Source organism: Brassica napus, chromosome C9 (genome assembly GCF_020379485.1).
Source record: "Brassica napus cultivar Da-Ae chromosome C9, Da-Ae, whole genome shotgun sequence".
Taxonomy (NCBI): Eukaryota; Viridiplantae; Streptophyta; class Magnoliopsida; order Brassicales; family Brassicaceae; genus Brassica; species Brassica napus.
The window spans coordinates 24,604,093-24,616,173 of NC_063452.1; the positions used below are offsets into that span (position 1 = coordinate 24,604,093).

The following is a 12,081-nucleotide window of genomic DNA, read 5'->3' on the forward strand; positions in this document are numbered from 1 at the left end:
GAATGTGAGTAAAATTTACATTTAAGTTTGAGAAATTAATTTTTATGATAGTCTTTTTCGATTTAATTTCACAAAAATAGTCTTTAATAAAAAAAAATGAACAAAATAAGTTTTATTAAATGGTAAAAATAATATACTTTTGTGAGTTTTGGGAAATAATTTCAATTTAAAAAAATAAAAAAAAAATATTAAAAAATTCAAAATAAAAAGGCTCTTTTTAATGTTATTTTTGTGACAAAAACTTAAAAATTGATATACGAGAGAATTGCCTTTTAAGTTTTCAAAAACATAAATATAACAGCTACGATATTTGTTTTTGTCAACTAGTTCTATAATTAATTTAGTAAAAATGATAGTAGCTACTTAAAGTATCGGTCACCACATGGCTAATCATGCAAAATAAAAAAAATGCACACTCAATTATACGAAATATATGTTATGCATACTAACATCCCTTAACTTTATGTTGTTATGTAGCTAACATCAGTAATTTAATTTAATTAGTCAGCCACATGGACGTCAGAGATGGTAACACCGTATGGTTAGTTGTTTGGTTAGTTCTAAACTGACCCACCTGGCCTAAATTAAAATTAAAAACCGACCCAGTCGTTTGTTTTCTTCATCTCCATTACTACAACCTGGTTTCCCCACCTTCTACTGCTCTAATTCCATACGAAGGAAATTGACAGTGATAATTAGGTCATTAATTTGTTTCTTCTTCTCTTGGTTTCATCCCGTGCTTCAAGCAAAGTTCCCTTTGGCCAACCATCGACTTTTTCTTCATCAAACCATTTACAGTAAGAACAATATGTATTTCCTTCTTCCTGATGGCACAACAAAACATGTTACAACCCATCTTATTACAAGTAAAACATCCTAAAAATCATTTGTTCGATCTACACCTTGTATAATTCACACTCAAAGAACATTCGGCCTAAATTATTGTACGTCTAAGCTGTGAAAACATTTTATGGCAACTGACAAGCACACAATTTGCAACAACCATAAACCTTTGTTCCTACCGTTTCTTGATGACCCCAATTTTAGATCTATCTATCAAACAACCGGTCAATTACTCACATCTCATCTCACAATCGAGCAAAAACCAAACATCTCTCTAATTGTTCAGCGAATCTTACATGTTTAGCTCTGTGGAATGGTCTCCCTTCACTTTGATTTGTTTTGATTTTGGGTCTCCGGTTTTTTTCGACGTCGAGGATGAAGAATAATGAAGCAACCGGTTTAAATTTTATTTTATTGGATTATGTCGGATTTTTATTTTAATTTGGGTCGATGTCAGGTTTTAATTGTGGCCCAGTCATTTTTCTCTTAAAAACGGGTGGGTTTTATTTTAATTTAGGTCGTGTGGGTCGGTTTTAAACTAACTAAATGGCTAATCACATGGCGTTACCATCTCCGATGTCTATGTGACGATTTCCTACTATTTAAATTAAGCTAATGATGTTGACTACGTAACAACATAAAGTTCATGGATGTTATCATGCTACCATATACTTTGTGTAGCTGAGTGTGTATTTTTTTTAATTTTGCATGGTCAACCATGTCGTGACCAAAATTTTATTTTGCTGGCTATCATTTTTTCATTAAGTTAAGTCGACTAATAAAACGGTTATTTCTGGAAAAAAAATATTCTATCGACTGCTATTGATCAATATTTATAAATCAATAGTTTTGTGTACGTGCGTTTTTAATAATAAAATGCGCATACAGTTAGATTACACATAACTAAAAAAGTCTTAACATTACAACAAAAAAAACAATCTGTTATAAACCAAGCGGTGATCGACCCATAATATGCTCAAACCGTCTGGCCCATCAGCTATCCATCCGGTCCATTCGCTAATGACTTAGGCGAATGAGAGTTTACATTTATCTATACTTGATGTTTATCTTTTTCCATATGTATTTAGAATAAGTATTATTTCCTATTCCTATTAGGAATAGAATTTTCTTTTCTCTTATGACGGTCTAAATAAGACGGTCTAATACTTGTATAAATATAGACCTCTGGTCATGAGTAATAATAAGCTTTCACGGCATCTCTTTTATAACACGTTATCAGCACGATAGCCTCTAACCCTAAGCCCCCACGAAATTCCTTAAACTCAGCCGAATATCACAAAACCCTAATTCCGGCAGAACTTCGAAGAGATCGTTCTCCCAAACCGTGAGGACCCAGACGACGAGAAATATGTCAAATTGAAGCTCTCGCCGAGACGAATCAGACGCTGTAAACCGCTTGTCGATCCGATCACTGACGCGCCGTCACGCTCTGCTACAGTACGCGTCGCCGATTTACTTTGGAACCCTAATCGTTTTCCTATCCCAAATCCGAGCTCTCTCTCTCTCTTGAAGTTAGCTCTTTCTAGATGTGATCAAGTAAACCAGACGTTCTCCTTCTTCCCTGTTCGTGATCCGACCAAGCAAGCAGCCCGTCCGCGACCCGACTCGAAGAACGATCAGCTCGCGGCCTCCTTCTCTTTTTGGTGGTCCAAATCTACACTCCATAAGTTTCTAAAGGTAAAACTCGAAACTTAAAAGAACCTACACAGAATTGGTTGATTGATAAATATCTGAACCATTAAAATTTGAAGAACCCTAATCTAGGATAATAGAAACCCTAACATATGGAACTAAGTTTTTGTTAGATTGTTTTCCTGTTAAGTTGATATATCAATGGCTGTTAGGGTTGCTAGAACATTGATTGATCAGTAAGGGCATTGAAACCTTAAATCTAAATTATATGATCCGTTTCCTTTATGATGTTTTGAAAATCTGAAATATCAAAAACCTAAATTGATCCGACTGTTTTGATTGATTGATTTTGATGTATCTGAGGTTTAGGTTGCTAGATTAAAATCTTGAATTATCTTTGATGATTGTTTGAGTAAATAGAACTGTTTAGAATCAAATTTGATCTTAAAATTGTTAAATTGCTGAAAACCCTAATTTTCCTTTTTGCATAAATCGATTGATAAACAAGTTTCCATATTGTGATTAATTGTTTGAATATCGAATGAACTGATTAAGAAAATTGTTAGTTTTGATTAAAACCATAATCTGTCCAGAATTGTGAATTTTCTTTTTGCTACAAGTAGAAATTTCCTTTTTCCTGAAATTTCATTTTCTACTTGCTGGAAAATTTCCTTTTACTGTTAGGATTGCTAGAGAATTGCTAAAATTGACTGATTGATCTGATTTAATTCTTTTGTAAAGCTTGATATTGATAAAATCAAACCGAAAAAGAATGGGCCTTGAAACCCTAATATGATCTGATGATACTTGCATTATTATTCTGATTGCTTGATCATACTAAATGTTTTAAGAAAAGTAAAACATAAGAATTATTGATCTGGTCTCACATTGATTAAAAATCGGCCTGAATATGATTGTTGTTATGATTGATGCTTTGATTGCATTCAGATATAAAATCCGACCTCTAGGGTTGTTGCATCACAATTTTATAAGGCTGTGTGGCCTAAAGCATCATATAGACCTCACATACTTGTTTTTCTTGCACCATGGTCGAGTAGTTAATTGTTTGGTCGAGAGACTTGTGAAACCGTATGCATTGATTTTATTGACTCGGTTGCATCTTGAACTGGTTAATAATATGTTTCAGATGTCGAAATTTGAGCCTTTGGATTATGCTGCCTTAAATCTCTCTGGAGATAATTATCTAGAATGGGTAATGAACACTTCAGTTGCCTTGAAGTCTAGAGGACTCGGGAAATGTATCATTGATGGCAATAATGCAATTGAAAGTGAAAATCATAGAGCCATAACAATTATGCGCTATCATCTCACTGAGGATCTGAGAGATCAGTACTTAAATATTGAGGATCCTTGTGACCTTTGGACAAAACTAAATTCCAGATACTCAATGGCATTTATGGCGAAAAGCCATGAATGAATGGAAGATTCTCAGGTTCCAGGATTTTGAATCCGAGGTCGAATATAATTCTGCTCTGATGAAAATCGCCTATAGTCTTGAACTATGGGGTGAAGTGGTAACAAATGAGGATTTACTATATAAAACCCATTCAACATTTCATCCAAAGGATTTGTTGTTATCCAAAGGATTTGTTGTTATCACATAAGGCTAAGGGTTTCACCACCTATAATGACCTATTGTCATGCCTATTGGCAACTGAGCAAAGAGAGCAGAAAGTTATAAATACCATTAGCAGATTTGAAAAACTTCAGAAAAGATACATTGAGCAACGAAACAGTGAGATGAGACCTCCTGAAGCCAATGAGGCTAAAAATGATAAGGAGGAATCCAAGGAAGCCGTGTATATGGATTGTGAGGCCGGCTTATACATTGGCTAAAGAAACGAGATTTCGACATTCTGATTTTATGTTTTATGTTTTGCTTTGATTTGCTTGTCATTTACAATTTTATAGCAATAATAAGAGTTGTTTTTAGTTATCATGTTTGATTTGCTTGATGATTTCTTGATTGATAAATGACAATGAAAACTTAATAAAAGGATAGTCAGTCTATTATAGACCACGGCATTGCCTAAAGGGGCACGAATTTATTCACCCAATAAAAGACCCATTGAGTTATAAAAACTTGAGCATGAATGGTTTCCACATTGAACCAATGGGCAAAGGAAACAAAAGTTCCTTTCAAAATTATAAGAAAATCGCCTAAGGCCTTATAAGAAAGTGGTCAAGACTATACCTACATACTCTACTGATCTAGACTATGCCAAGGATCAGTATGATAAAGGCAAAAGCCATGGTAACCTGTATACCCACGAAATTTTATACACTTTATGGCATGACTGGATTAGCCATCCAGGTCTTTAAAAATTAATGCACATATTGCAAAAGGCACAAAGAGTTATCCCATAAAATCTCACGTTGTGTAAAATGTACACAAGGGAAACTCATTAGGCTCTATTGTCCCAAGTACCACTTGATTATAGTATGTCCATGAGGAGGAGAGAGAGGACAAACTGTGATCCATGAACATACTTCAAATCCGTGTGACATGGTCTATGACCATAGTAAGACTTGGCCTAATTCTTTATACTACAAAAGCCACTACCTAATGCTTGAGGACACAAGGATTTACATGTGTAAGGTTAATATGCATCAGGCCATATAAGTGAGCATAGATAATCCCATCTCAGAATGAATACGGGTCATAAACCAGACATATACCATCCTAAGAGATTTTGAATAAACCACCACATACATATGTGCCATCTAGGATGGAACCTCAGAAGAGGATGAGAAAAAGATTGGGAATATATGTTGGATAGGAACATGTCTTTCTCCCACGTTTTTTAAGAGACCTTGTGCCAAATATGGATGATCAAATTATGGCCAGGTACACAGATCGCATGACTGATGAACCCGACTATCCAACATCAGGGGGAGAAAGAAATAAGCTGGTAAAAGAGAATAAGAGAAATAGAATGGTATTTACCATCATTGTCTTGGCAAGATCCTCAGACTAGAAAATATGATTTAAGATGTCCAAAGAATGTGATCAAATGATACAAAAGCTAGCAGAACTAGATGCCAGACACATTGACCCGAAAAGAAAATAATGACTAAGTCATACTAGCTTAGCACCACGAATTTGATGTCCTAAGAGACACAGTCAAGTTGCTACAGTGTCTATACAAGATAGACCAATAAGTTTCAAAAGATAAGAAACCTCGAAAAGAAATGAAAGGTGCATAGAATGATACAAATCCGAGTTAAAAGGAAACCAGTCCAGATAGATAGATAAGGCTGGCCAGGTAAACATCTAAGGTACCAAACCATGTAGTTTGGGACGCCAAACTGCAAGGTAGTAAAGGTCCTGGATAATAAGATCTCAAATCTATCAGATCATGTCTGGAACACTATGGAACTACATAAGAGTGTTAACACCAATGATGTATTTACATATAAGAGAGCTCATAAAAGAAAGTAGCACTTGATTTTAAAGATATAAAGCGAGGATCATGAACCCACGTAAGAGTACTCATAAAGAATAAAGATCAGATTAAAAGAAAACGTGAGGTTTAAAGAAGAGATGGGCGTATTGGCCAAATATATAGAAACGCCATCTGATGATATAAACAGTGGATAAATGGGTCTTGTGAGGGAAAGAAAATCGTGAGATGTGGAACATGACCAAGTAGTCAAGAGGTCGTTCACATTACTACTTACAGCATTCAAAGAATGGCTTGTTACACAAGGATACTCATAGAGACCAAAGGAACAGATTATAAGGAAATATGCTCCTATGTGGTGGATGCTACTACACAAACTCGAAATTGATGAAGTCTGGAAACAAAAGAAATAATGATGTAGTAAGCAGTATATTGATCACTGGATAAAGAAAATAAAGGAACCAGAAAGATAAGAAAAGAAGTTCTCAAAGAACAGCATTGTTCCTAAGTTGTTCATGGACTGAAGCAAAAGCAGCTGCATTGAATATGATAAGACTAAGTAAAACTTAGTGAAGGAGTTCGATAAAGAACAATCCAAATCAGTCCATATATTATTATAAAAGAAATCCCTTGTGTTTATAATAAATCAGCACTGCAAGTAGGTCATGAGATGCCATCAAAGAAAGTGTGGACTGCGATGTTTTTCAAGTAATAAGATTATAGTATGGGACTGCAATGTAAGCACAAGCCATTATGTTTATATCAGTGGATAAAAGGAAACCATAATGGTCCAAGAGAGTGACCAGAAGTATGTCTGGTCGAGGTCAAATGGATATGGCATTGCTGAAGGCAAGAAAGATCGATAACCATGTATAAAGGTCCTTGAGTGTATTTGACTGCAGATCCATAGTTTGATGAGATTATAAAACTCATTGCAGCAATGATTATTAATGATATGACCTTAGACACTCATGGGGTATGGACGAGTATAGACAAGGTCTATAACTCAACATGGATTGACCAATGAAGAAAGATCGGCTATAATGGATAAGCCATTAGCACATACGGGTGATGTATGTCCGAATGGACGAAGGCATGTCCGTGAGAAGCCAAGTGATTCATATGTGTTTGGGTCGATGACTCAATATATATTAAAGTGTCCACGGTATGGCAAAGCCATGTGACTAGAGGATCTGTGGGACATGAGAGGACTTGCGAGTAAAGTTTGATCGCAGATTAGAGGTCCATCCGAGTACTGGTCGAGTGCCATCCGTCCGACCAGGACATAGAGTGGTCAGCTGCAAAGATGCACGTCTTGACCATGTCTTAATGAAGTTCCAAAAGATATGAGAGTTACAAGATAACTCAAGTTACAATTCGGCAAGAGCTATTCCTACATCAACGTTCAAGAAGCTCAAAGGACTACAAGTTCAGTCATATGATATGTCAGCCGACTTCTTCACCATGTCTACACCAACCACACGTACATGAAATTTATCTATCAGTTTGGGACGTGCCAATTAAAGGATCAGTTCAAGACTTGGCGCCCATAAAGCTAAACTATCAAATTGTCCATGCGCCAACTTGAAGAACATACACGGGGGTACAAGTCAGGGAGAGTTCATGTGTTGTACTCTTTTTACTTATCCATGGTTTTGTACCACTGGGTTTTCCTAGAAATGTTTTAATGAGGCGACATTAAGCATGTTACAAGCCCAGAACCGGATGTGTCGATCAAGGAGGAGTGTTATAAACCAAGTGGTGATCGACCCATATCAGGCCCAAACCGTCCGGCTCATTCGCTAATGACTTAGGCGAATGAAAGTTTACATTTATCTATACTTGATGTTTATCCTTTTCCATATGTATTTAGGATATGTACTATTTCCTATTCTTATTAGGAATAAGATTTTCTTTTCTCTTATAACAGTCTAAATAAAACGGTCTAATACTTATATAAATATAGATTTCTGCTCGTGAGTAATAATAAGCTTTCGCAATCTCTTTTGTAACGAAATCCAGTTTTGAATTGAAAAGGTTAATTAATTCCTTGAATCCGTTAAATCCGTTAAACTCCGAGACAACTTGAAAACTAAGCCCACCTAAGCCCATCCAGAAACTTGGGTGAAATATATGAAACCAAACTCCGAGACAACTTAAAGGAAATGGTGCACAATATAAGTCACACGAGTAAAGAGAATATTAAGCAACTTTTGGTCTGCCACTCCCCATGTGAAAATAGTGCATTTCTTTCTTTTATCTCAGCTAAATACATTTCTCCACAGAAATATTTATTTGGTTTGGAACAAGTAGTCTCGAATTAGCGTTCACATATAAGTATATAACCACTAATGATGGTAAAAGTATGGTGTATTACTTACTAATTGAGTTTCTATTGCGTTTTTCCTAAAATAGTGTGTAAAATACCAATTTTACTTCTATACAACCTTTACAGGTTTGTTCTTTTTGGAACGATAATAGATCCCTACTTTTACTTTCACTTGGTGTACTTGCTTTTTCACGTGGCCACTACTGTATTGGGTGGACTCCACATTTTCTAACTCACTCAGTTATCGATTTACTTTATAAGTTTTTCTTGATTTGTAAAAATTTGAAATGAATTTTATAACATTTGAGAAATTTATATTAAAATCTCCCAGGTAAAAATTTTTGACGTAATAATTTTTAATATTTATTTATTTAAATATTAATATAATGTAGAAAAAAATCTACAAACTCTTATTAATGGTAGTCTAAAATTTCCTTAAATTTACACTGTGTCGGTAAAGCTAATTAATGGACCAAATCCCCTAAACTATATTTGCGAAGTGATTTTGCCACATGTCTTTTTTACAATCAATTTCACAAAAATATGACATGGTTACTGAAATTGATGATATGGCTTCCGGAAAAATATGACATGGATAATTTCATTTAATGTTGATTTATATTTTGGCAAACTTATTAGAATATGGTAATAATTCATATATTACATTTAATATTGATATTTCTTTTTGATAAACTTTTTTAAAATATGGTAATAACTCATACATTATCTATAAAATAAATATATTCATATATAACATTTTAAATTTCGAAATATTATTATTTTTGTATAATTATACAATTTGTATTACTAAAGCTTTCAAAAAAATTTACAATCTTTTAATATAGAGAAATTCCCTCGGATATACTTAAGAAAGTTTTTGTCACAAATATAGATTTTAAAAATAAAAATGACCAAAATATACTTAAATATTTTATCAAAAGAATTAAATATACACTTATACCCCTAGGGTTAATTAATCTAGACATTAGGGTTTAGAGTTAATGGGTTGGGGTTAAGGGTTTAAAAATAAAAAAAAAGTTAAAATTCAAAATAAAAAATGTTATTTTGGTCATTTTAGTTTTTGAAGTCTATTTTTGTGACAAACACTAAAAAAAGATCTATTTAAGAGAATTGTCTTTTAATATATATCAAATTTATATTAAATATTAGTAAGAAAATAGTAAAATCTATAATATTTAACAAAATTTATTTTTTAAATATAAATTAGATTAAAAAAATTCATTAACACCTAGCTAATGTGAAAAGCAAGGAAAATAAAGAGAAAATCGACAAAACGTCGTCACACCACTGTGGCAACAATCAATAGGGAATCTCAAATTTGATAATGGTTCAAAAAGATATACCTTTCACTATGGTTTTATAAAAATACATTCAAACATATCAACTAAATACTAAAAAACTCGATTACGTAATAAAGTAATCAATATTCTCGATCGTTCTTATACCGCTTTATAGTCCCTTTTATAGTGCCACCTTCCTCATTAGCTCACCACGCACTTAACAATTGTTCCCTTTTCCAACTCTCGCTCTCTCTTAAACTTTCTTCCCCTCTTTCAAAATGAAGCTTTCTTTGCGTTTGATCTCAGCTGTTCTCCTCATGTTCATGATATTCGTTGCTTCAGGTTCATTGCTCCTACACCTTAATATCTAACTATGCATGTATGCATGCAAATATGTTTAATCGTTTAATAACATATTTATATTTGTGGATCTACTATAAATCCACATATATATAATTATTCATGTTTTCTGACGATTATTCTGTGAATGCTCTTAGAAAAAATTGGTTTTTATCCCTTCTCATCCCCACACGAATTCAGTTGACTATGGGCTTTGGTTGTGTTGTTTAGCGAACATACTCGTTCTTCCATAAACTTTGAAGATAAATAGGACATCCTGCATGAGAACATGAAACTAAGCTATGGTCTAAAGAAAGTGTTTTAGTATGTGTTCGTTTTGTATAGGGATGGGTCCAGTCACCGTGGAGGCACGCACGTGTGAGTCGAAGAGCCATAAGTTCAGGGGTCTTTGTGTGAGCAGACACAACTGCGCAAATGTGTGCCACAACGAAGGTTTTCATGGAGGCAAATGCCGTGGGTTCCGTCGTCGTTGCTACTGCACCAGACATTGCTGATCCATCCATCGATCGAGACTCATAACTCAAAATCTTCAATCCATCATCTCGTCTCATGTTTGTTTCTTTCTATCTAATATTCGTACAGTACCATGTTGTACTGTGCTTGTGTGTGTGTTTTATGTGTTCTTGAATAAGTCTTTGATTTGTGTGTTTTTGGTTTTATTGTAATGTTAAATTCTAATATTTGTTTTTTTTAAAGAAAATCAAGATGCATCTACATAGATATCTAATTACGTTAATTCGATGATTCTGATCAAACCGGGTTATTAATACTAGGTGACTGGTATGTATGAAGTAGTAGTAGGCTGATGATTATAGATAATTATACAGCTACTATAAAATACTTTATGTTTTTATGTTCATAGATGTTGGAGCAATAACCAAGTGTTTCTAGAAATAAGAACTTAAAGAGCCAAGTGTTTCCAGATGTTTAGAGTGAGTGGCGGAGCAAAAACTTTTTGTACTGAGGTTGTTTTTTTTACTGGTGTCCAACTTTCATTAAGCAATAAAACAAAATTTTAAGTAAAAGTAAATATTTAAAATTTTCTTAAATAAAAATAAAATATATTTTAAAAAATAGTGGGTCAGCTTACTCCTTAAACACTGCCTCCGCCCCTGGGGTGATAAAAATAAGATCTTACAGAAGCCATGTGTTTTTCCCTTTTAGAAAAGAGCAAGAAGTTTCTGTAAGACGGAAGTACTAATAATATGGGAGTATCGTTCTCTGCATGGAATACATGTAACTTCAACAATATAGCAAACGTAATAACATTTGGTTTATGAATTGTCACAGCTAGCTAAACCATTATATCAATAACTATGAATATAATTACGTGAACTGCACATAAATCCTTTGGTAAGTTTGATCTGATCCAATTTTTGTGACATCTTTACAAGAGTCCTCAGCACATTTTGTTTATAATATCAACGAATTCGTCTCGAAGTGTTCTCTTTATTTATTAAACTCGAAATCGGGGATAAGGTATTAATTTGATTACAAATCGACTTGAACAAAATAATCCAACTTACAAATTACATAACGTTTCGCTTAACCCAATTCTCCGGCGCGCCCTGCTAATCAATTCTCGATAACCACGGGAAGGTGCATCTGCGAAGTTTACATGTACTTTGTTTGTACGTTTTCCATTTTCGCCAGCATCAAATGTTTTTTTTGGGAAAAATTTAAGAATGTTTGAAACTATTTGGTGGATTTCAATATCCCACTGATCATATTGGAAGATTTTAATGTTACTTTAGCGGCTGATGAACACATTAGGTTTCTAGAGAGACTCGGTGATCAATAGGGTTTGTGCTCAGCCTATTTTTTAACACTGTTTTAAAATTACCTCAAAGTAAAGACCATATAGGTCTTAGAATATTACAAACCCAAAAAGTCAGAGACTAAGGAAATCAAACCAAAGTTGAAAGAAGTTCAAAAGAAAGCAAGAAAGACTAATAATAAACCATGCCAGCAGACACCAATCAGATAGGATTAGGTTTGAGCTTCAGAAAGAAGAAGACTTTTGAGCCAAGTGAGGTCTCTTTGAGCTATATGTAGGATTGGTAGTGCCGGTCTCTAATGACACTACAGGCTAACTCTTGGGCAACCACATTTTTTTCCTTCCATATATGATCAATCAATGCTCCATGGAAGGGGATAAGCATACTGTGAA

At 34.1% G+C, this 12,081-nt stretch overlaps 1 protein-coding gene across 1 annotated transcript; it reads left to right on the plus strand.

The window, feature by feature from the left end:
- The first annotated feature begins 9,754 nt into the window (after positions 1-9,754).
- On the plus strand, positions 9,755-10,625 carry LOC106417637 (defensin-like protein 1). The gene is made up of 2 exons (XM_013858413.3): positions 9,755-9,893; positions 10,236-10,625. The coding sequence occupies exons 1-2, from the start codon at positions 9,830-9,832 to the stop codon at positions 10,403-10,405; spliced, it is 234 nt and encodes a 77-aa protein (XP_013713867.1). The 5' UTR covers positions 9,755-9,829; the 3' UTR covers positions 10,406-10,625.
- The last annotated feature ends 1,456 nt before the right edge of the window (positions 10,626-12,081 follow it).

Coding starts and splice junctions, on each gene's coding strand:
- LOC106417637 (XM_013858413.3), top strand. CDS start 9,830: ATGAAGCTTTCTTTGCGTTTGATCTCAGCTGTTCTCCTCATGTTCATG. Junction 9,894..10,235: donor CATGATATTCGTTGCTTCAG/GTTCATTGCTCC, acceptor CGTTTTGTATAG/GGATGGGTCCAGTCACCGTG.